This window comes from Myotis lucifugus, unplaced genomic scaffold, assembly GCF_000147115.1.
Source record: "Myotis lucifugus unplaced genomic scaffold, Myoluc2.0 scaffold_376, whole genome shotgun sequence".
NCBI lineage: Eukaryota > Metazoa > Chordata > Mammalia > Chiroptera > Vespertilionidae > Myotis > Myotis lucifugus.
In genome coordinates, this window is record NW_005871424.1 from 241405 (window position 1) to 266301 (window position 24897).

Here is a 24897-nt window from a genome sequence, read left to right on the forward strand (position 1 = left end):
GAAAGTTGTTGAGATGGGAGGAGGGTGGCAAGAAGTGGTTGGTTTCTGGGTATATGGTATTTTTAAGGGAGTTGACCAGATTTTCTGACAGATTGGATGCAGGGTATGGGGGAGAGAGGAAAGTAAAGAACACAAGGTCTGTGGTCTGGGTTAATTGGTGGAAACTTTATCATCCCACTTGTTGAGCTGGGAAGGACTGGGGGAGGAGCTGGTTTGGGGTGAAGAGGTTCAATTGAGGCTCAGGTTGGGGCATGTAAGGTGTGAGCGGCCCATGAGATATCGAGTGGGAATGTCAAGCAGGGTCTGGAGTTCCAGGAAGAACCTAGGGAGTTAGGAGATGGAATTCTAAAGGCACAGGGCTGGCTGAGATCATCAAGGGAGGGAGTGACAGAGGTGGACATGAAGAGAGAACCAAGATGGCGCCCTGGGGCAGGCCCACGGCCAGAAAGCAGGTGAGGCTGGTGTCGGAAGCCCAGTGAAGAAAGTACAGGGAGGAGGAGTGATGGGATGGTGCTGCTGAGTCAGGTCGGGACCAAGGACTGACCACGGGATTAGAGTCTGTGTGTGGTCAAGAGTAGGAGGAGCGAGCCATAGCCAGTTTGGCTCAATGGATAAAGCATCGGCCTGCAGACTGAAGGGTCCTGGGTTCAATTCTAGTCAAGGGCACATGCCCGGGTTGTGGGCTCGATCCCCAGTGGGGGGCGTGCAGGAGGCAGCCAATCAGTGATTCTCCCTCTTCCTTCCTCTGAAATCAATAAAAATATTTTTTTTAAAAAAGAAGCGTGAGGCTAAGAGGGTTTTTCTGCTGATGCAATGACTCTGTGAGAGGGGAAACATGGCAGAGGAAGAAGGTAAGATTTTCTGGAGTAACATCCTCAAGTAAACAAGAGGGGAGTCCATCAGAGGGGTTGGCCTTAGTGGGTGCTGGACAGTTCAGCCCAGAAATGGTGCAAAAAGTTGAAGAAATGAGATGTAGAGAGGTCAACTGATGGGGCAGTGGGAGCTTGTTTACTTTCTATGATAGTTTCTATTTTTCAGTTAAATAGGAAGTAAGGTCATAAGCTGAGACTGGGCGGAGATGGTAATTTTAGGGAGAAAATAAAAGCAGATCTCTAAGAGAGTGCGAGGCTGAAGTACAGCCAGCATGGTTGCTTTTCTCACACCCTTTGGAGCTGTAGGTGGGAAGTACAACACAGCAAGAGGGCTCAGGGTATTGAGGATGTGTGAAAGGCTGATGGCAACCCCTGAGCCTGGGTTCCATGCTGGGTAAGGAGTCATTGGGGTTGTGAGAGGATGGGTTGAAGATCCCAGGAGTCAGAAGGTGGCAGCAGGCAAATGATGCGATGCCTGAAGGTCACATTAGGGCTTTGAGTTACTGGTAATGCCTGTGGAGTGGCAGGATCATGGAGAAGAGAAGGTGGAGGGGTGTGAGAGAATGTGACAGGAAGCTCAGAGCTAAATTTCAAGTAATTGGGGGTGGGAGGCAGCCTGAAGGAGCAGGGTGGTGACCTACCCACCTTCAGACCCAGAAGTTATACAGGCGCAGGAGAGAGAACAGACCTCAGTGCAGTCAGGGCCAGGTTCTCAACCTTGGGTGACTGTACCCTCAGAGAACATCTGGCAACGTATCGAGACGCTTTAGGTTGTCACAACTGGTCGGAATGCTACTCTAGCTGGTGTCGGACGGCCAGGGATGCTGTTCAACATCCTACAATATACAGGCCAGGCTTACCCAGCCCCAGTAGTGCCAAGGAACCCTGAGTTTTAGAGAAAGGTGGTGAAGGAAAAGGCCAGAAGAGAAGGCTCAGGAGACGGGAAACTGCCTCTCCCTCCTCCTCCTCCTCACCAGAAGGATGGGCAAAGATTGTTAACACGTTAAGCGCCAAGCCTGTTTGTCTTCCTTTCCGTTTAGCCCGCGATATCCGATTTCACCGATATGCTGGCGGCACCAGTGACTGACCAGTCCGGACAGAAAGTATAGCGTCAGTCACCTGTGACCGACATGGCGCTTAACGTGTTAAAGAGCGGAGAAGGTGAGCCCCTTAAAGGCAGGGCCCCCGTGTGCCTGGACACTGCTGCATGAATGGTGACCAGCAGGAAGAGCCGGGGAAAGAAGCGAGGGCTTCGGAAAAGGTAGCCTTTGCGTCGATACAGTCAGTGGGCATCTCAGGCCTACTTGAGCACCCGGCCCGGGAGGACACCCCTCCTGGGGCTGGGCCGCCTCACCTGAGCTTGCTCTTGAGCGCGGTCATCTCTCGGCCCATGGCCTCGTTGCTCTCCGTGGCTTCGTCCAGCTCCCGCTGCAGCTTCCTGCGGTTGGCGTTGATGCGCTGGGACTCCTCTTCCGCCTCCTCCAGCTGCCTCTTGAGTTGTTTCACCTTCACATTTCCTTTCTCTGCCTGTCAAGGAGAGGCACGAGGGTCAGGGGGCCCCTTGGAGGTCCTGGGGGACTAACGGGGGAGAGGCCTGCGGCGGCGGTGTACCTGCTCCTTGTACTGCTCAGCCGCCTTGCGCTCGTCCTCCACCTGCAGCAGGACCTCCTTCAGCTTCTTGTCCTTCTGCTTCAGTGACTTGGCAGCCGCCAGTTTCTCTCTGCGCACAAGGGGGAAGCAGTCGCTATGTAAACCAGTTCGGCATCTTGTCCACTGTGGGGACTCTTCCTGAGCTCCCAGAATCCACCAGATAGAAGGTCAGAATTAGTCCACAAAAAGCAGAGGCACTGACACCTGCTGTGGCAGGGGTGAACCTTGAGAACATGTGCCCAGTGAGAGAAGCCAATCACAGAGGCCTTGTATGAGTCTGTGTCTATGAAATGTCCAGAACAGACAAGGAGACAGAAAGTAGGTCAGCGGTTGCTTAGGACTGGGGGTGGGGGTGGATGGGAAATAGAGGGTGATGAAAATGTTCTACAGTTGACTGTGGTGAGGGTGGACCTACCTGTGAATATACTAGAAGCCATTGAATTGTACACATTAAATGGGTGAATTGTGTGAGAGTGAGTTATCAGTAAAGCTGCTACCAAACAAAAAAGAAGGGGTCAGAATCCTTACAGTCTGATGGTCACAGATGTGCTGTGAACTTACAGCTCAGTGACCCGTCATTAAAATGAGAAGCCTTCCCATATTCGTGTACTAAATGGTTGTTGATTTGGACTTGTGTCTCGTTAACATGACCTCCTGCTAATGTGGATCAGGAAAAGCCACATGTGTTCCCGGGGGAGCTGGCTGGCGTCACTGAGGAACCAAGCTATTTACTAAGAGCAGATGACATTTCCAGGGCTTCCTCCGGGCCAGGGACAGGCACAGCCCTTTCCTGCGTCCTCCCTAGTTCTCCTGGCACAGCTGCAGCTCGGGTACTGCTGGGTTTATTTCATAGCCACAACCGATGCCCAGTGAGGCTAGCCACCTCCAAGCACTCAGGGGCAAGCGGGCTGTCATTGGAGCCCTGGTCCCACGGTACCTCGCCTCCTGCTCCACCTGCTCCTCCAGCTGTGCGATCTTGGCCTCCAGGGACGCGATGGTGGACTTGAACTTGGACTTGACTGCCCCCTCCATCTCCTGGAGCTTGCTCCGGAGCTCTTTGTTCTGCCGCTCTAGCTGCTGCCTTGCGCTCTCGTTCTTCTGGGCTGCGCTGCGCTCCGTGGCCAGCTCATTGTTGAGCTGCTCGGCCTGGGGAGGAGGGTGAAGGCAGTGAGGTGGGGGGCATGAAAGCCTGTGGTGTGCCGTGAGATGACTAACTTCTCCCGCAGTCTCCAGCCTTTTTCAGCCTCTGCACTCCCTCTCCTCCTTCCTAGTCATCCTTTAACTCTCAGTTCAAGAGGCAGCTCATCCAGGCAGCGACCCGGTGCCACCCAGGCTCCCTGCTACCCTCAGCTCATCCCAGGCCCTGCACATGGCAGCCCGTGATGCATGTCACTGAGCCAGTGCAGGGCTTTTGCTGTTCTAGTGCCCAGCCCCCCACCTGTTGTGTGGCCTTCCGGACACGGTCACTCATGGCCTCCATGTTGCCTTGTTCTTCCTCCAGCTCCTCCTCCAGCTGCGCGATCCGGGCCTCCAGGCGGCGCTTCTCATCCTGAAGCGTGTTCCTGAGGGAGATACAGCGCATCTGAGGCCTCCCGTCTTCCCTTGGCTTAGAAAACTCCCTGTCCTTGGAGAGCAATGCCTCAGGGTTGTCCTCACTTATCACTGAGGAAACCAAGGCTCAGAGAGCCTTAGAGACTTGTCCAAAGTCACACAGCTGGGAAGTAGGGAGCCAGGACTCATACCCAGTTGGTGTCAGCAAAGCCGGGCCTAGGATGCGGACCAGCTCCTCCCTGATGCCCCCAGATGCCTCCTGTCCCCACCATGCTGTTCATTCAGAATGAATGAAACTGGCCACACTCCCAAATAGGGTGTGGAAACCCTGAGACCCCTGTTACAAGTTCAGTTGAACATTCTGTCATTTTCAGCATTAAAATGAAGGGCTAGGAGGCTCACCTATGAGTTGCCTCTCCATCATCTGGGTCTAGGATCCCCCTTCATCCCATGCTGTCTCATACCTTCCTGACACACTGCTGGCCAGCTCCTCAGCCAGTTCCTCCTTCTCCAGGTCTGCCTGTTTGCGAGCCCTCTCAGCCGCGGCTAGGTCCTGGATGGTGGGGGGCAGGGAGGAAGGAAACCTGTTGTCTGCAGGGAAGGGCTGACCCTCGCCCAAGAAACCACCCTGCTCCTCACCAGGCCCCCAGCAGTCTCCATGGCCACCTTTGAAAATGGCTACACCGCCTCTGAGCTCAGAGAGGCCCTGCAGTCATGTCAAAGGAGAAAACCCTGTGTTTTTCTAGGGCCTAACTAAGAGGGTCCACCCATGTGGAAGGCTGGATTGAGGAAAGAAAGCTGTGGATGTACAACCTGGGATGCCAAGGGCTGCTGCCACATATCCCCATCTGAGGCACTCACAGTGAGAAGGCTTTACCTCCTGTAGCTGCATGAGGTCTGCTTCTAAGCTCTTGGCTTTCTTTTCATTCTCCTTGGCCGTGGCAAAGATTTCTTCTCTGGAGGCACGGGCGTCGTCCAGCTCTCTCTGGAAGTCCTTCATCTGAGCCTGCATGAGTCAACAGGAAAGACAAGCTGTCCTTAACTCGCCCAAGTTCTGCTGCCCAAATTACCTTTCCATGATCACCACTAGGATTTTCTGTGATTGACCACAGGGAAGCCCCTGTTGCACGAGCATTGCCCTCAGCCCCAGGTGGCCATTTGGGGGTGTTTGGGAGGGGCTCAGCAGACCTAAGAAAAGATGATGTGATCTGAGGGCCTTGGCCAAAGTGCCTGATAAAAGTGTCCTGCCCAGGGCGGGAAACAGTCACCGAAAGCCAAATGGTGATAGCAAACACCAGCTGAACAGGCACAAATGGCAGCGAGAGGCCTGCACCCTCCTGCTTCGGACTGACTTCCCAGCCTGGGGGAGCCCCCTCCCTCCCCAGTGCCTGCACCCAGAGCTCCACCCACCTGCAGTTTGCGCAGCTGCTTGATGGCTTCCTCCCTCCCCTTGATGGCCGAGTCAGCCTGCAGCTCCAGGTCTTTCAGGTCCCCTTCCAGCTTCTTCTTGGCAGCAGCGGCCAGGGCACGTTGCTTTCGCTCGTCTTCCAGTTCCGTCTCATACTCGTGGAGCTGGGCAAGGAAGAGACGGGCACTGCTACGCTGTGCGCCTCTCAGAGGGCCTCTCCCTGCCCAGCCAGTATTCACTGAGCTCCCAGGTGTGCACAGCCCGCTGCAGGGTGGGTTTTTTTCTCATCCCCAGGTTGAGAAAATAGTCTCCATGAGGCCAGGAAGTGGTGGTGGAAGGAAGGACACAGGCCACCCCAGCTCCCCGTACCCCCACTTCCCCTGCAGGATTACCTGCCTCTGGAGCTGCCGCCTTTTCTCTTCATTCTGCTCATCCCGGGCCTGGAGATCGCGCTCAAACTGGCCCTTGAGGGCCTGCATGTTGACCTCGAGCCGCAGCTTGGCATCTTCGGTCGCCTGCAGCTCATCCTCCAGCTCTTCCAGCTGTGTCTTCATCTCCTCCATCTGGGTTTCCAGGGCTCGCTTGGACTTCTCCAGCTCATGGACCTTTTACATGAGGGTTGAATTCATGAAGATGGTCAGGCAACCACAGTGACAGGCAGCTCATTAGCGCAGGGAGATGGTGTTTGCCACCCACAGGATGCACGACTAGGAGTAAAGACCAGAGCCTTCCTCTCGGATCCCTTGACTCAGACCCCACCCCCAACTGCTGTTCCCAACCAGGCCTGGTCTTTGCATCAGCCCAAGGGACTGCCTACAATGCCCAGGTATCACTTAACACGAAAGAGGCACAGCGCCAAGTCCCTCGCAGACGGATACACAGCACAGTGGGTGGGTTGGTGAAATGTAGACAAGCAAAGATGATAGAGACTTACGTTCTTGCCTACGTCGTCCTTGGAGCTAACCAGGTCCTCCATCTCGGCTTTGAGCATTTTGTTGGTCCTCTCGAGTTCCTCTTTGGCTTCCAAGGCCTCCTCAAGGGCCCGTGCCAGGGACAAGGCCTTGGTTTCCTTTTCCCTGGCTTCCGCCTCCGCTCTGTCCCTTTCGTCCGCATATTTGGAAGAGATGTTTTTCTCCTCGGCCAACAACTACAACACAACAGAAGACCCAGAGGTGACTGACCTCTAGACGTAACCTGAGGTTCCGCTGCATTTCATTGCAAAGCCCGTGTCCTGCAGAACTCTCCCAGGTGCAGGTGTGGTTGAGAAATCTATGGAAATCGTTTCTATTAAGCTTGCTTTCTGACTTCCGGGCCAGCCTTATGCAGAGCCAGCATCTGCTGAGTCTGTGCTTTGAAACCACTAATGATGCCCATTTTGGTTAGAGCATGCTGCTACTGAGGTCAGTGTGACACTGAATCCTGCCAGAGGCCAGCTACTTTCTTCTTGTTTCATGGCCACAATAGCTAGCTCTCAGAAACGCTCTGTGCGCCCCAGCAGGGACATGGTGAGTGTGCGAGTGGTTCTGCACACACTTGTCCCTCTGCTTGGAGAAGCAGTTCAAAGAACACTCCATACTGACGTTAGTCTCGCCTTCCGGGAAGCAGCAAAGACATGTGTAACGTCCAAAACCCAGACTTCCAGAATTCAGCAAAGACATGTAGGTAACGGGATCCCAAACAACACAGTCAACACAAAAACTCTACACTGTGTGACAGGAATATAAATAAAAGGGCTCTTGGGCCCTCACACAGACAATGAGGACGAGCTGGCAGCACAGGGAAGGGATGGCTGGTGGAAAGGGGAGTCAGCATGCCAACCAGGAGCCCAGTACTCTATGAGTCCAGCTGGGGAGGGGCAGTGAACCCCACATCTCCCAGTACAATCCCCCACTGGTTTTTAGAATAGCCCCAAGTCACAGTTACTAAGTCTGAGTAACATATTAAAAGTTAGTATTTAGTGGTTTGGGGCATACTGGTATATATGCATTTATTAGAACTCAGTGAGTGTACACTTAAGATTTGTGCATGTCATTATATGTAAACTTTACTTGAAGCAAAATTACATCTATTTTAAAAACTATGCAATGCTGAGGTATTGAGGGGGAAGTATACAGATGTCTATAATTTCCTTTGAAATTTATCTGAAAGATAAGATACGAATGACAGATGGTTCATTCTGATAAATACGTGATAAAGTGAGTATAGTGAAATGTTGAAGATCGAATCCAGGTGGTGGGTATACAGGTGGACAGTGTTTTCAGATTGTGTGCTTGCAGTTCTTTGTAATGAAATGTTAGGGAAACGTGGTATTTAAAGGGTAGAAAATTTAAATTACTGGGAATACTCAGTAGGCACACAATAAAAACTTGAGTGAATAAGATAAATAAATAAACCTCCTTCCTTATTGGGACTAGACACTAAGGCATGTGACTGGGTTTGCAGATGGCCCCGCTGGTGGTGGCCCCTGGAAACGTCACGGCCTTCGAGACTGCCCCTCCGTGCTCTGACCCAGGAGCCGCACTGTTCTACAGTCCCTAAAGCAGGCCAACTGTGCATCCTTCAGCAAGTGGGAGGATGCCGACACACACACAGCAGCCACCCCGATGCTTCGCAGACCCAACTCCCCCAGCCAGCATCCGTGAACAGCAGTGCGTCCTCCAGCCCCTACCTGATCAAACTTCTTCTGCTTCTTTTCCAGGTTGGACACCAGTTGCCGCTGGTTGTCCAAATCGACAACCAGGTCGTCCAGCTCCTGCTGAAGCCTGTTCTTGGTCTTTTCCAGTTTGTCATAAGCAGCTGCCTTCTCTTCGTACTGCTGGGTGAGGCCTTCGATTTCCTTCTGGAACCTCTTCTTGCCTTCTTCCAGGGCCTCCACGGTGCTGGCAAAGTCCTGCAGCTTCTTCTTCGAATCGGAGAGCTGAAATGGCAGGGTTGGAGGTGGGGTGAGAGGAGGCAGTGAGTGACTCCCATCCCTGTCCCCCAGGCCCTGAGAAGCAAAGACCACCTTCTTCTCATGGAAGAAATTCAACAGCAGGAGGAGCCTGCAAGCCAAGCAGAATGGCGCCAATGCTCTCTCAGAGCACATCGGAGCCCCTGAGCTACCCTTCAGCCCAGAAAAGCCAGGACACAGCCGCACCTGGATGTTCAGAGTTGAGATGTGGCGCTCCAGGTTCTGCTTGGCCTCTATCTCCTCATCCAGCTGCTCCTGCAGGCTGTTCCTTTCATCCTCCAGCTGGCGCAGCTTGGTGGACACGTTGAGCTTCTGCCGGGTTTCTTCTTGAAGCAGCTCCTGCAAATAGGACACACGCAAGTCCCAGGAACCCACCCCCAGGCAGGTTGTACTCCAGGTCCCTCTGGATGATGGGATGGGATACCCACCTGGGTGTCCTGGAGCTGGGACCCCAGGGAGGCCACGTCCTTGGCTAGTTTGATGGCCTTCCCTTCCGCCTCGTTGAGCATCCCTGTGACACTCTCCACTTCATTCTGAGGGGGCAAGAGACTGTGGTTTAGCTGGAACTTCTAGGACAGGATCCTCTTTAAGTAAGAGGAACACTTTCTACTCACGAGATACCACCGCCATGTGGTGTCCATTGACTGAGAAATACCCATGAGCTGTGGGGCCTGATCATGGCGGCCCCCAAGGGAAGTACGTTGCCTACAAGTTGGGATCCCTGCCCTCTTCACATTTACAATGAGGACACAAGTGACCTTAACTCCACTCCTCCAGGACAGTGCTGGTGTTAGGATAGCAAAACCCCTGCCCTCACCTGGATGTGGAAAATATATTTAATGCTTCCCCTGCTCTCGCATCCCAGACTGTAAGCACACTAAATATTTATCAAAAGTTTGACCATATCCCCTGAAAGGAAAGTTGGATCAAATGTCTATTCAAAGCTAAATAAGACCAAAGCTAAACAGGCTGCGTCATTCTCCAGCTTAACACCCATCAATAGCTTCCCATCACAGAGTAAAGACCAACATACATATAATAGGGCCTTGAAGGTGGGCGCTGTGTCACCCAGCCACAACCTGCCTCCCTGGTCCCATTTTGTACCACATTTCCCTTTCAACTTGGCCTTCTAGCTCTACCGGTCTCATGTGATCTAATTTCCCATGTACAACTGGGCCTTTAGAGATGCTGTTCCCTTTGCCTTTTCTTTCAGATCATACATCCTTAGGGAAGCCTTTCCTGACTCCCTCTCCTGCAGGCCAGGCTTCTTCTTGTTCATACTTATTACACCCCTTAAAGGGGCTAAGTGCCACCCCTTTCCAGCATCATTTTACATTCATTTTTGTGATTATCGGAGCCTCTCCCTCCACTAGGCTGGAGTTCTCCTGGGGCAGGAACAGTGTCTGTTTCCTTCCTTGCTGTTGTATCTCAGGATTCAACACAGTGCATGGCTTACAGCAGGTTCTCAGTAAATACTTGTTGAATGAACGGATGAAGGTTCTTCATGATTAAACTGGATAGGGTGACCATCTCTAGTTACATTAGGGATATAACTAGAGGAAACCGACTTGCTTTGCAGCAAGAGAGACTTCAGTGAGCTGGGAAGTGCAGCATCCCTCGCAGAGCGGGTACCAGGGGTGCCCTACGCTGCCGCCTCACCTGCAGCTTGTGGACCTTGTCATTGAGCTCGGCGCGAGCCCGATCCCCGTCGCTGCACTTGGACTGCAGTTCCTGCAGCTGCACCTCCAGCTTCTTCTTCTTGTGCTCCACCTCCTGCTTGGCCTGGTTCAGGACCCGCAGCTCGCCCGCCAGGTCTGCGTTCTCCTTCTCCAGCGTCTGCTTGTTCTTGTCCAGGTTGGCCTTGGCCTGGCCCGAGAAGCAGAGGGGAGGGAAGGCATTATAGCCATGGCCAGGAGAGCATTGTAAGGTAGGAACCGCTGTCCTTTCCCTCCCCAGGGGGGTGCAGGGACGAGACCAGAATCACCAGGAAGACTTGGGGTTCTGTTTTCCTAACGCGCAGAGGTCCCCAACCTGCATCCCACAAGGGCTGCAGCCAACCTGCTGTCATGTCCCCTTTGGCCCTTCATTACTTTCTGAAAAATTAGTGCCAACATTTTAATAAATGTCACAGACAACTCTGGACTCCCAGCTTCTCTATTAAATAATCTAATGTCCTATATCATGATGACTATGGTGATGGTTACCCAAATGCATACATTTGTCAAAGTTCACTGAGCTACACACTTAAAATCGGTGAATTTTACTGCATATACCTCACTAATTCTGACTTTCAGAAAAAAAAACCCCACAAAAACTAAAGATATGGAAACAGGAGTTTTGCCTTCCTCCAAGGCAGTGATCCGCTGGATCTAAGTAGCAGCTGGCCCTATAGATGGGGCAGCCACACTTCACTCGGCCCCAGTCCCTACCATCCCTTTTGTCCATCACATTTACTATCAAATGCATGCTTTTTCAGTTGTAGTTAAGAGAAAGTTGCTTTATCTAACCAGCTCCTGTTGGCATGTCAACTTCCCTAAGAGAAAAGTATTTGGGGTGAAAGGAGGGTTTTTGTTTTTACGGGGCTGGAGGGTGGGGAATAAGAGAAAAGTGTGAGGGTCCCAAGGGCAGAGGAAACAACACTGAGCTTTCCCACAATCCCTAGGCAGGAGCCATGCAATGCCCAGGCAGCCTCAGGGAAGCCATTCCTCTGACCCTGTCGTGACTGAGTTGTCAGTACCTCCGCCAGGGACAAAGTGCCTCTTAGGGGAAACAGTGCAGGTTGATAAGCAAGGACCCCAGGGGATTTGGGCCCCCAAAAATCTTCACTCAGCTGAAGACCCCAGAACTATGACAAAACCACACGTGTAACAGGAGGCCAGGTAGGAATGATGATAAAAGTTTTCTCAACAACCTGCTGGGACCAGGGCTCCAAGTTTGTACCAAAGTCGTTACAGGTAAACTATAGGCGCTCCTCTGTTTAGTGCACCTGAGATGGGAGCAAGAGTTTGCAGCCTCCACCTGCTTCACGCAGGTCAGAAACGGGTGCTGTCTGCTGGTGTCCTTAGCAGCTGAGTCGTTCCAAAGAGGCCTGGCTATGAATTGGGACTTGGCTTCCAGCCCAGCCCCCTCGGACCTGGCTTGAGAGTAGTCAAGGGGACACATATACCTTACTACTGTCTGGAGTGTATTTTGGAAGGTGGGAATAGCCCATCTGGATTCAAATTATATTACAGTAAAAATAACTGGACATTAAAAAGGGAAGCCAGTCGAAAGGGGAAATGTATGTTGTCGTTACAATTAGCAAAATCTTATTTGTCTGAAATATATAAAGAATGGGTGAAATGTTGAAGATTGGTATTCAGATCCCACGTGACAAGGGGATGGGAACAGACATCCTTACTCACTGGGAGGGTGAGGGATGCTCGGTCCTGCACAGTGCTTTTCAGAGTGTGGGCCTGGAGATTGCATTTGAGCAGAGGTCATGGGGAAAACTAAACCAGTGTGTGTGAAACCTTGGAAAAGTGGCCTGGAATCAGCGCCACATAAGGGATTGCTTACGTTATTGACATGAACAGAAATGAGATTCTGATAGAAGAGGGAGTGAACCAGCTCATGGAGTAAGAGTCATCTTGACTGGGACTTAAACAGGTGCAAACTCCTACCATTTCCGGTAAAGCTATGGCCATTTCACCTGTCTTGTGGGGTACTTAGTGCAGGGAGGTGGGGAACGTAGGACTGAGGGCGATAAAATTCAGACTTTAGGGAAGCAATGTAGCAGGAGGTCACGAGTTAAAAAACTCACCCCTGGGAATGAAACAAGGAAATTGTGGTGTGTTTTTTTTTTTAGCTGTAAAATGTGCTTAATAGCACCTCCCTCTTCGGGTGGTTGTGAAGATTAATTGCCATCCTGTACGGTACACAGTCGATAAGTGCTGGCTGCTGTCTTTACCGTTAGAATCTTGCATAGCGTGTTACTCATCTTAGTGCAGACTCTGACATGGGGTTATTTGAAGCTGTGGATATAGCACCCGTTGACGTGTTGTCACGAAAAAGCATCACAACTCACCCTCTTGAACTGCTCGAGCTGCTCCGTGAGCTCCTCCACCGCCTGCGTGTGCTTCTGCCTCATCTCCTGGACCTGGGCCTCGTGGGATCGCGTCTCCTCGTCCAGGGCCTTCTTCAGCACCGTCACCTCCTGCTCCCTCTTGGCCCTGGACGGGAAGAATACAGTGATGGTGGTTGGGGGGAGATGGGGCTCCCCTCAGTGTTGTGCAAAGGACCCAGAGCTGACCTCTCTATCGCCACCTCTTCCTCGCTGTGCGACCTAACCTCAGGTGAGTCACCCAACCCCCCTGGACCTAGAATTTCCTCAGCTGCAAAAAGAGACGTATGTTACCTGCCTAGAATTTTGCAGGACCAGCAAACAAATGCACAAAATACTATTGCTGAAAGAATTGCAAAATGACTGGCAAAATGTTCTGGAAATATGAATATTAGCTCTTATTTATTGAGCACTTACTGTATGCCATGCCCTGACCTAATTTCTTTAATACATCGTCTCATATAATCTTAAGAGTGGCCCCACAAGGCAGGCGTACTATTATGTCCATTGTACAGCTGAGGAAGCTGGCTAAGAAAGGGTAAGCAGCTTCCCCGAGTTGTTACAACCACTGTGTGTAGGACCAGAAATGGAGCCCAAATAGTCTGACTCTGAGTCCGTGTTTCCAAGTCCTGCACCGGGCTTTCCTGTCTTGTTTGCCAGGTGGGACGGGAGCACAGGTCAGTGCTGCAGCACAAAACCCAGCGTGTGGGAGATGAATCTCAGTGTTCGCACGGCACCTGACACAGACGCTCTCTAATTACATTTGTGTGTTTTCTGAATGAATAAATGACCTACTTTCACTAATGTTAGCATTCATTTTTCCAGCAGGTGACCTGTAGTTGTTTTGTTGTGGTCTGTTTGATTGCCTGCTGTAAATCTTAAATCAAAAACCAGCCTGATAATGCCTGGCCAGCGTGGCTCAGTGGTTTGAGCGCCGACCTATGAACCAGGAAGTCACGGTTTGATTCCTGGTCAGGGCACATGCCCAGGTTTGGGGCTCGATCCCCAGTAGGGGAATAGCAGGAAGAAGCCAATCGATGATTCTCTCTCATCATTGATGTTTTGATCTCCCTCTTCCTTCCTCTCTCTGAAAACATATTTTTTATAACAACAAAAACAAGAAATCCAGTCTGATAATGTTATTTTTAAAAATTAACCCAAAACTTAAACCCACACACTTGGTGACTGGGGCTGGGGGAGATTTACTTACACACACATATACATGAAAAGACAGGACGGAGATACCCCAAAATATTAACAGTGGGAGAACTAGGTGATGTTTCTGGTGTCTACTCTTCTCTAGTTTTCAAATTGTTCTCTGATTATGTCCCACTATTGTGATGTGAAGTAATAAGATTAAAAATAATCACACTTGTGCCAGTTACAGCAAAATGCAATCAGGACAGTAAATGCAGGGCCGGCGGATCCCTGTGATTCAGGATTTGCTGGGCTCACTCCGTCCACACCAGCCACCCCATCAATGTGGTGGACAACGGCCCCTCTCACCGGAGCTCCTGCTGGGTGGCCGTGCTGTCCAGCGTGTCCTCCAGCTCCGTCTTCAGCGCCTCCAGCTCCTCCCCCAGGTCTCGCTTCTGCTTCTCAGCCTTGTTCCTCGCGGCCCGTTCTGAGTCCAGGTCCTCCTGCAGGTCTGAGATGAGACCCTCCAGCTCCCGGATCTTCTTGAGGGCGTTATTCTTCTGAGCAATTTCATCGTCGAGCCTGCCAGGGACAGGTCGCCGGAATGAAGATCCCGGGGCCCCAGGCCTCTGCTGTCGCACACGTGGCCAAACATTGTTTTCGGGAACCAGCCACTCGTGCTCCATGGATCCCAAAACATGTTGCACCCCGTCCCCAGGACACAGCGGATCCCTCCTTGCCACACTGGACTGCTTGGACATTCACGGAGGACATGATGGGTCCCAAGGTCTGATATAAAAAGTAGGTCATGGGTGCCTAATTCACAGAAGGGGCTTAATAGTTACTTTCTGAACGTTGGACAGTTATCCCTCCTTGGTGACTACTTGTTCTTCCTTTGCTCAAACAGTGACTGAGTGTCTGCTACATGCAAAGCCCTTGGCCAGGCGCTGCTTTGGGTGATGCTACTACATGCAAAGCCCTTGGCCAGGCGCTGCTTTGGGTGATGCTAAAGCCAGGGCTCCCAGCCCGGGAGAGGCCGTGAGCCTGGGTCAAGGTGGGATGTGAGCAGCGTCGTTCGAATGGGGTGGAGTGAACCAGGCATTTCATGGAAGGGAGCTCCCTCCTGATGCATGGGGGGCGGGGGAGTGGGGGGAATGGAAAGGAAACGGCATGAGAGAAGGCACAGAGGCAAGACTCTGCAGGGCAGGGCGAGGTAGGTAGGTCGATTGCACTGCACTTGTGAATGGGCAGCAGTGAGAGAGGAAGCAAAATGGTTGGGTTAGGGTCAGACTGCGGAGGGCAGGTGGGCACTGAGTACCAGGCTAGGACCTGCGTTTCCTGCACAAGCCAGCAAAGCTTGAGTGGGTTTATGACCCAAACTGATGTTTCTGGCCCATCACTCTAACAGTCGTGCAGCAGGACCAGGGGCTCAGCAGAAAGCTTTGGGGCTCAAATCCCAGCTCTGCCTCTCAAAAGCGGGGTGACAGTCACACGCTCCTTCACCTCCCCTGGCTCAGCTTCCTCCCCAGTGAACTGGAGAAAGCAGCGGCATACCTGGCCAGGTGTCTGTGAAGATACCGCTTCAAAAGAGCTTAGCACACAGCGAGCAGGTGAGTCTGCTGCCAGTGTGGGGCCACTAGTGTGAAGCCAGCTCAGAGTGGGAGGAGGGGCTCATGGCAAAGGGCAGGCAGAATCTGAGGGCTGCTGCCTGCTGGCTGTGGGAGGAGCAGGGAGGGCAAAAGCTGGGGAGGGGCCTGGCATTCACAAAGAGGGAGACCTTCGAAGGAGGGCTGGAGGGAGAGGAGGGCCATTCCAGCCTCCGATGTGGTGTGGGAGGTGCCAGAGAAGGGCCTCTGTGGTCAACTGGAAATGCAGGACTGGGGTGTGGACGAGGAAGGCCTGGCGTCCAAAAGAGAGACACCATGGGAGACACAAAGAGGGATGGGTTGGAGGGAAGAGAGGAAAGTCAAGGCGTGCTTCTGGCCTTGCATTAGATGGAGGCCTGCCTGGAGGAGAAGGAGGAGGACTGGGGCCACTGGATTGGCAGGGCCCAGGAACACACAGGCCGTGGCCCCACTACCTGGCCAGGGCCGCCTGCAGCTCCTCCTCCTTCTTGGCCAGCTGCATCTTGAGCTCCGCAATCTGCGCCTGCAGGTCTGCGATCTGCTCGTGGAAATCGCTGGCCTCTCCCTCCAGCTTCCGTTTCAGCTTCTCCAGCTCCTGCCGGTTCTTCTCCTCCTTCTTCAGCCGCACTAGACAAAGCCAGGGGCCCTTCAGGAGGCGGAAGCCACCAGAAGGACTCCAGGAGGATGAGCCTTTCTGCTGAGGTCTTTTACACGGAGGAAGGGCACGCACATGCACACACATCCCTCGCTGGTAACAGCCCCGCCCGCGCAACTATCTCAATGAACTGTCAGTCCTGATGGAAAGGGCCTTTGATTATTAATGTACTAGAGCCTGATGCACAAAATTTGTGCAAGGGGCTCGGCCCTTGCAGCCCCGCCTTTGTCCAGAAGGTTGTCTGGACAGTTGTTCTGCTGTTCAGTCTAATTAGCATATTACCTCTTTATTATATAGGGCAGTGATGGCGAACCTATGACACGCGTGTCAGAGGTGACACGTGAACTCATTTTTTTGGTTGATTTTTCTTTGTTAAATGGCATTTAAATATATAAAATAAACATCAAAAATATAAATCTTTGTTTTACTATGGTTGCAAAAAATTTCAATATCAAAAAATTTCTATATGTGACACGGCACCAGAGTTAAGTTAGGGTTTTTCAAAATGCTGACACGCCGAGCTCAAAAGGTTCGCCATCACTGGTATAGGATGTTGACTAAGGGAGACTGGGGAGCCTGGAGAGGATTTGCCTCTCTTGAAATAATCTGCCATTCTGAATTTCCTCTCTGATTTCCCTAGTTTTTAAATACCGGTTCAAAGCTGCTTCGGGTAGCCGGTTTACCTTCCAGTTCTGAAATCATAGATTCGTGCTTATTTTTCAGCTTGGTGAGGTTCTTGGCCTTTTCTTCCTCTTCTGCAAGATTCGTCGTTAAGTCACTAATCCTCTCTTCAAGGAGTTTTCGCTCCTTTTTGGGGAAAGAAAAAGAAGCACCATTAGTCTTTTTTTTTTTTTCCTTCCAGGATCTATGTCTCACTTTTAGTGATTTCCAGATAAATCATTGAAAACCCACATGATAACCAAATACAGCCTCGAGTTTGAAACGGTGAAGAGAAGTTCCTTAATTTTCAAAAGTCCGCCACTTCTCATCTCACGTCACTATGCCTCTCATACGTCAATGTGCCAGCCAATGGGGCCCTCGTTCCCTTCCTATCACATGCCAGCTCTTTCCTGCCTCAGGGCCTTTGCCCAGATGGAGCCATCTGCCTGGGGTGCTCCTCCACCTCCTCTCCCTGTAACTGCACCTCAGTCTTTAGGTTTCCACTTACATGCCACTTCCTCCAGGAAGCCTTCCCTGAATAACCTCCCTCCCTTCAGAACCCCGATCACAATGGTTATTACTAGTTATGTGTGTGATGATCTATTTGCTGTAACACTAGAATATAAGCCCCACAAGGGCATGGTCCTCTCTCACCACACACCCCCTGCACCTAACGGGGCCTGGCTCATGGAGGTGCCCTGCTGACATCTGGCTGAAAGAACTAAAAGGAGCCTGCCCTCCGTGGGGCTGGTTAGAAGTTACCGACGAGGGTGACCGACTCATCCTGTTTGGCACTGGGACTTTTCCGCTTTTGGTGCTGGAAGTTCCACATCCCAGAAGCCCCTCCATCCCAGGCAAATCAGGACAGCTGGTCACCCTGTCCCTAACTGGAGGGGGCCCATGAGAATGTGGGAGAGGGCCCAGGGACTCAGGCACCTTGGCCTCCTTTGCACACCTTGGGGGCTCCATTGGTCATGGTGCTGCTCTGTGGCAGCCCTGGTGCTGGTGATCCTGCCAGGACCCAGTCCACGGCACACCTGCATCCACAGGGCGGTCACAGAGCCACCCTGTCAGAGATAAACCTTTGCTTGGCCTTCAATACCTTTCATTTGGCTAAAACAGAAACATCATCTGAAATCCTTGTCCCTGGTGAGCCTGTCATTGGAATGCAGATGCTCGACCCCACTCACTTTTGACAGTTTGTTGTTCTGATCATCCATGACCAGGATGTCATCCTCCAGTTTCTTGATTTTGGCCTCGGCCGTGACCTTCTCAAGTTGTAGCTTCTGCCTCGCAGCTTCCTCCTCCTCCAGCTGTTCCTCCAGGTCCTTGTGGGAAACGAATCACAGCCTTGTTTAGAAGTCACTCTCCTGGAGCCCTGGGGACTGACACAGGCTGGGCCTGATGACCCCAGTGCTCTGCAGTCTCCTTTCATTGGAAATTAAGGTTTGCTTCACGGAGCCTCAGTCCCCTCATCTATAAAATGGGGAGAGTAGGCACCATGGTGGTTTTAAAGTGCGTCCACCAATTATACTCTTCCTTTCCAAGGTGGAGCCTAATTCCTCTCCCCTTGAGTGTGGGCAGGGCTTAGTGACTTGCTTCTAAAAAATAAAATCAAGAGGAAGTGATGGAGTGTAACATCAGCAATCAGGCCATAAAAGGCACTGTGCCTTCCTCCCCTGCTCTCTCTCCTCTCCCGACTCACTGCTTCTGGGGGAAGCCAGCTGCCAAGTTGTGAGGACACTCAAGCAGCCACGTGGAGAAGCTCACAAGGTGAGGAACTACAGCCACGTGAATGAGTCATGTAGAAGTGGGTCCTCCAGCCCCAGTCAAGCCTTCAGATGATTGCAGCCCAGCTGACATCTTGACTAACTTCATGAGAGATGCTAAGCCAGACCCATCTAGCGAAGCCACTGTCAGATTCCTAACTATGTGAAATAAATGTTTATTTTGGGTGTTTTGTCTGCACCAATATAATTACCCCTCACACACAGCTGCTATTAGGAGAAAAAATAAAAGCACGCGAAAGGCAGGGCAGAGCAGAGCGGGCTTTAGGGAGACCTATGTGCACAGATGGCTGTTCCCTCCCAAGCCTTAGTCTCTTTATCTGTGCAATGGGGACATATATCATCAGATGGGCCTCCCAGGCCTGCCTGCAGGGAAGGTCAGCCCCTCCAGTGCCTTACCAGCATCTGCTGGGCCATCTTCTTCCTCTCTGCCTGCAGCTGCTGGCCCCGGTCTTCCTCCTCCTCCAGGCGGGCCTCCATCTCATGCAGGATCTCCTCCAGCTCCTGCTTCTTGGCCGCCAGCCGGACCCGCATCTCCTCGGCCTCAGCGTACAGCTCCGTCTCCGCCTGCAGCTGCTCCTGCAGCAGGTTCTTCTCCTCGGCCAGCTGGATGCAGGGGTGGGAGGCGGCCAGTGAGTCCCCCAGGAACAGGCATCCTGCCTCCCTCGCAGCCCCCGTCACGCTCCCTGCCAAGCACCTGCGAGTGCTTCTGCTCCAGCTCCTTGAGCTCGCTCTCTGCCTTCTGCTGCCGCTCCTTGGTCTTCTGCAGCTCATCCTCCTTGGCCTGCATCTCCTCCTCCTGCCGCGTCACCTGCAGCAGGGGCTTCACCTGCACACACACAGCGCAGCATTTATTTTCATGGCAAAAGGGATACAATCTTGTAATAAAAGCAGATCAGTGCTTCTCAGCCAGGGACAATTTTACCCCACCCCAAGGGGACATGTGGCAATTTCTGGAGACAGTTTCAGCTGTCACAACTGGAGCAGGGGGTGCTCCCGACATCTAGTGGGCAGAAGCCAGGGATGCTGCTAAACATTCTAGACTTAGGGCTATGAAGGAAATGGGTGTGGCTAGAAAAGAAATGGGCATGGTTATCGAAGGGCACTGTGAGGGATCCTTGTGGTGATGAAATTCTCCGGATCTGTGTTAAGGTCATGGCTGTAACCCCGGTGCCAAGGAGGGTGGGCCTTCATCAGATGCACCGGAGACAGGCCTGCCTGGAGCATCACCAACAGGCCAGGTTTGATCTCAAGCTCTCAGCTGCACACCCACTGACAACCATCTCCAGTCCCACATCTGGGGCATCTGGAGTGAAGAACCAGGGCTGGGGGTCCTGAGAGCTGGGTGGGGCCGGAGCACTCACCTTGGTGAAGAGCCTCCACCACTGCCAGTTGCGCAGCTTGAGGTAGGCGGCACAGTTCCTCTGAATCACCTTCATGGCCGTCAGCTGCTGCTGCCTCTTGGCAAAGGCCCTGGGGGGAGGGGTAGGGAGCCGTGAGAAGCCCTGGTCACCCGACACATGTCTCACTTTGTCAGTTTTGCTTGTGATTTTGTGACCTGCATGAGGACAGCCCCCCTTTTCTCCAGCTCAGGTTCTTCCAGGGGCTCTGAGCATCAGCACAGGGATACTGTCTCGGCACAGACCACTCAGATAATATGGAGACAAGAGCCTTTCCCAGCCGGCACTGGAGACCCAAGGCTCACACAATACCCTGGAACCAGAGCTGTGATCCAAACATCGAGAAAATCGGTCCCTGCTACATCATTCCTAGGGGAACCCTGCTCACCCCCAGCTGTGCCACATCTTCCCCAAAGCTGAGTGTCTGACAAACCTATTCCTTCCTCAGGTGTATTTTAGAAATCTCAAACCTGACCTAGAACTAGCACGCTTCTTGTTTAAGGGCTGTTAGGTTTGAGAAACCATGAACAGTGAGCACAATCCTCTTCTCTCTGCCATCTTGAACGTGGGTGAACTTGAAGAATAAAACTGCCCTCAGTCGTCTGGAGGCAGGTTGGGGTTTGGGGTGGTAACAGAATTATGAAACTTAAGCTAGGTCTGTCCCTGGACCAAGAGCTCCCTAGATCTGGCCTTGACCATCTTGGGTCCCCTTGGCACTGAATCAGTTTAACACGATCAGGGCTCTGCAGATGACAGCAGGAGCCTTCATTCATGATGACATAACCCTGGACAGAGCGACTCCACAGTCCCTGCCACCAAAGGGTGTAACTTTCAAGGACCCTGGCCGGCACATGGCCCCAGGCTTCCCAAAACAGAAGGGGCATCAGACCTTCCAAGACCCTGCCTGATGAACCCCATCTGGACACAAGGCTATAGATACAGCCAAAGACTCTTTCCTTGGGTACCTACTCATAGTCTCACACTTCCAAGATGATAACCAGGCACTGTTTCAACCCTTTTCAGGAAGTATTTCCCTGACGCCTTGTAAACAATTCCACGAGGCACGAATGAATATGCTATTTTCCAGTGGAGAGACCTGAGGCTCAGAGAGGTCGAGTAACTTGCCCAAGGCCCATCAGCAAATAGGTGGGGGAGCCAGGATGAGAACTGAGGTCTAATGCTCTAGAGTCATGGTCTTAACCTTCCCGCCTGCCCTCATAACCAGTGCTTATATTAAACGGTAGCATTTCTTCCCCCCAAGAAAACACTGCCATCCAATCAGTGGAGCATCTGAAAGCAGATGGCCTCAGAGAGTCAGGGAATCAGAACATGTGGCCAGCCTGGCAGGTGTGGCTCAGAGGTTGAGTGTCGACCTATGAACCAGGAGGTCACGGTTCAATTCCAGGTCAGGGCACATGCCTGGGTAGCAGGTTTTATCCCCAGTGTGGGGCATGCAGGAGGCAGCTGATTAATGATTCTCTCTCATCATTGATGTTTCTCTCTCTCTCTCTCTCTCTCTCTCTCTCTCTCTCTCTCTCTCTCCCCCCCCATCCCTTATTCTCTTAAGTCAATAAAAATATACTTTAAAAAAAAAAGAACATGAGGCCAGCAAGCTCCCTGAAAGTGTGTGTCTCCCATCTGTGTGTGTGGGGAGGTGACAGTAGGCGGGTCCTTACTTTCTGGCCAGGTAGCCTCGACACATGGCCTGGAAAGCCATGATGACGTCGGTGATCTTCAAGTCTCGCTCCTCTTCCAGGTGGGCCAGGACCCCGGTTCTGAAGAAGATTTTGCTCTGCCCGATCCTGTACAAGTTGGGGTCGAGTTCTAGGGCTTTGATCTGCAGAAGGAAGGAAGACAAGAGTTCCCATTCTCAGCTGTGCCATGTGGCCAGGGGTTAAGCCTGTGTCAGGGAGGTCACACCCAAAGCAGCTCCTGGCAGTGCCACCAGAGCCGGGGAGGGCTGCAGCTGGATTTCCAGGGCAGGGCAGGGTGGGGCTGGGCTCACCATGAGGATGCAGGCTTGCTTCCCATCCATGAAGCCTTTGGGAATGGCATTTGCGGCCAGGATCTCGTAGCTTGAGACACAGGAGAGAAGTCACCAACCAAGCGCCTCTCCAGCATCCCTCCCTCCACCACCCGCTCACCCACTGCCCCACAGGTGCCTGCCCTGGCGGACTCACCGTTGGCGGAACTCCTGGAAGACGATCCTGTTGGGGAAGCCCTGGCGGCAGATGCGGATGCCTTCTAGCACCCCGTTGCACCGCAGCTGCTCCAGCACCAGAAAGGCATCCAGCTTGCCGGACTGCAAAGGTGGAAAGGGCGATGGGCCACCGGGGCTGGGACTCAGGGAGCAGCAAGCCCCGAGTCTCAGGCCTGGATGACCCCCCTCACCAGGCCACCAGGATCAACCCAGTGAGGTCTCAGCTGAGGGTTCAGGTGATCTCTTGCTTGTACTTGGTGGCACTAGCATCACCTAGCTGGACACTGGGGCTTCTTCTTGGTCACCTTCCTCTTCCTCACTTCCTGTCCATCACCAGTTCGAAAGCTCCTACCTCCCGAGTATCTCCCAATCCACCCACTTCTCTCCATTGGCCATCGTCACTGCCATCCACTCGCCACCATCTTCTCCTGCCCAGACAAAGCCCACCACAGCCTCCTACCTGGTCTTCTCACCCCCAGCCCTGCCTCTCCTCTCATCCCCTCATTTGGTTTCTAAGGTGTAAACCTGATCATGACATACCCCTGCTTTTAAAGCCCCAGTGGTATCACAGAAGGAAGGCCAGGCTCTGGTCCACCCACAGGAACGCCCCGAGCTAGCCCCTGATACTGTTCAGCCCCAGCTCTTCCCAATCCCTGCCTCACACCATCACACATCAACATGCAACCACCTACCTAGCATTTTCTTGCCGAGATGCTTCATTTGTTACCTCCACACTTTTGTTGTACTGGTCCCTCTGCCTAGGATGCCCTCCCCAGCCTCCCCTCCACTTCACCAAGTTGATGCCTCTCAACGTGCACATTCTCTAGGAAGCTTCCTCTCAGCCCTGAGGAGCTGGAGCGGGAGCCCCCGCTGTTTGGAGTTCTCATAATTTAGCACATTGCACCATGGTTACCAGCTTGTGTGTCTGCCTCGCCCACGGATCTCCCGCCACCTGAGCACTACTGACACACTGGGTAGGATCCTTCTCTGTCGTGGGATGCCCTGCACACTGTGGGATGTTTAGCACAGACCTGGCCTCTACGCACTGGATGCCTGTAGTCGTCCCCTCCCAGGTATGACAACCACAAATGTCCCCAGACGGGGCCAGATGTCCCCTGGGTAGGGGCACAACTGCCCCCAGCTGAGCACCCCTGCCCTAGACTACAAGAAATCTGCAGGTGAGGACTACAACTTATCCAGTACTGTCTCCCCAGCACAGGCAGGAACTCAGAAAACATCAACTTGAATGATGAATTCGTGGTGATCTGATACCTTGGACAGCAATTCCAGGGCTGCAAGTGTCTGGACACAGTCTCCCTTCCTCCCTGTCTTCTTTTGCCTCCAGGTTGGGGAATGGACCCCAAGTTCAGCCAACCTTCCACCATGTCAGATGGAGCCCTTGGGGTGGTGGGGGGTCAGGCTTTCTTCTTGCCCCTCTACCCCTGCCTGCCTTCCCCATTCCCTGTAGACCTGGTGATGTCCCCGGGGGACGTTCTGACCACCCCCACTCCCCCCCCTCCCCAAAGCAGCAGCAGCCAGTGGGGCGGCCTCACCCTCTTCTCGTGGTTGGGGATGATGCAGCGCACGAAGTTGGGCGTGGTGTTGCGCAGCGTGGTCATCAGCTTCCCCAGCTGCTCCTTTGTACAGCTGCCCCACCGTGCGGAACATGCCCTTCTTGGTCTTGGAGGCGCTGGGCAGCGAGCTCTCCGTCATCTTGGCCATCTGGTCCAGCCCCACGATACGGTCCACTGGGGGGCACATGGAGGGCGGCATCAGCCGCTGGCCTACCCAGGGCCCCCATTCTTCTCTCTGCTGCCAGTGCCTTCCCTCTAGCACTAGGTAAGGGGATTGCTTTCCAGCTATTATCTACTTGGGGAATCTGAGAGCTCCCGGGTGACGGAAAGTGTGTGGCAGGGGTGAGACAGGAGTTCAGTCTTTCCGATTCTGGATGGGGGCACTCTTACTCCTCGTGCCTCGGACGCTACTTCCTCCATCTGGCCTGATTGCAGACCTTCTCCCTGGGGCCCAGGTGTGGGGTTAAGGGGCTCTGAGGTGGTTGAATGTGTCAACAAGATGTCACTAGCACCTGCCAACATGGCCCTCTCCTGCAGCCACATGTGGCCGCCCCTCCTGGGAGCAGGTGTGGGCATTGGGGGCAGCTGGAGGAGGGGAGGACTCTGGCGCCCAGCTCTCCAGCTCCAGCAGGTGGGGCCTTACCGTCCTTCCACAGGTCGGCCACAAACTTGTCTGAAGAGGCGTTGAGGAGGGCAGTCACATTGTCATTCAGCGGGTCCATGTTCTTGGTCAGCCAGGCAGCCGCGTTGTAGTCCACCTGCCAAGAACCACCCTCCGGTCAGTTATGAACTAAGGGCAGGGCCGGAGTCCTCCCGTTTCCCTCCCAGATCGTCCAAGGTCAGCGAGGAAATGACATTAGCAGCTGCCAAGGTGAGAATCCATAACTCCAACGAAGAGACCAGCAGATCAGGACTTTAAAGGGCCCTGCGCACAGTAGGGCACCAGCCAATGGCAGCCACTGCTGGAAGGCCTTGTCTCTATTCCTTGCATTCTCCTATAACACTTCTCTGGCAGCCTCCAGAGCCTGGGATGATGCCGGTTGCCCTCCGAGTGATGAAGAGTTTGGCTGATAGTAAATATCTCCCTCACATGAAAGTTCTCCCTCATCTAGAGAAGGCTCGACAACAATTCCAGTTTTTAAATTAAGTCTGCGGACCTCCTCTCCTCTCTCTGATGAACATAAGTTTTGTAACTGGGAGATTTTGATACATGGATGTAAATTCCCAACTCGAATACTGACCGTGGCCAAAGCCTTCACTTTATTTATTTTTCATTATTTATTTTTGTTAATCCTCACCTGAGAATATTTTTTCCATTGATTTTTT

The 24897-nt window shown here is 52.8% G+C and overlaps 1 protein-coding gene across 1 annotated transcript in view; it reads right to left on the bottom strand.

The window, feature by feature from the left end:
* MYH11 (myosin heavy chain 11) overlaps positions 1-24897 on the bottom strand; it is a 113291-nt gene that overhangs the window by 6092 nt on the left and 82302 nt on the right. The window contains 27 exon segments of the mRNA XM_014467049.2: positions 2227-2399; positions 2484-2592; positions 3460-3668; positions 3961-4084; positions 4538-4626; positions 4951-5079; positions 5484-5645; positions 5874-6086; positions 6416-6628; positions 8150-8398; positions 8618-8770; positions 8860-8964; positions 10091-10297; positions 12498-12642; positions 14040-14252; positions 15751-15922; positions 16634-16757; positions 17801-17938; positions 18797-19003; positions 19095-19226; positions 19762-19870; positions 21474-21634; positions 21803-21872; positions 21978-22099; positions 23551-23637; positions 23639-23745; positions 24215-24329. Of these exon segments, the coding sequence (XP_014322535.1) occupies positions 2227-2399; positions 2484-2592; positions 3460-3668; positions 3961-4084; positions 4538-4626; positions 4951-5079; positions 5484-5645; positions 5874-6086; positions 6416-6628; positions 8150-8398; positions 8618-8770; positions 8860-8964; positions 10091-10297; positions 12498-12642; positions 14040-14252; positions 15751-15922; positions 16634-16757; positions 17801-17938; positions 18797-19003; positions 19095-19226; positions 19762-19870; positions 21474-21634; positions 21803-21872; positions 21978-22099; positions 23551-23637; positions 23639-23745; positions 24215-24329 (4037 nt within the window).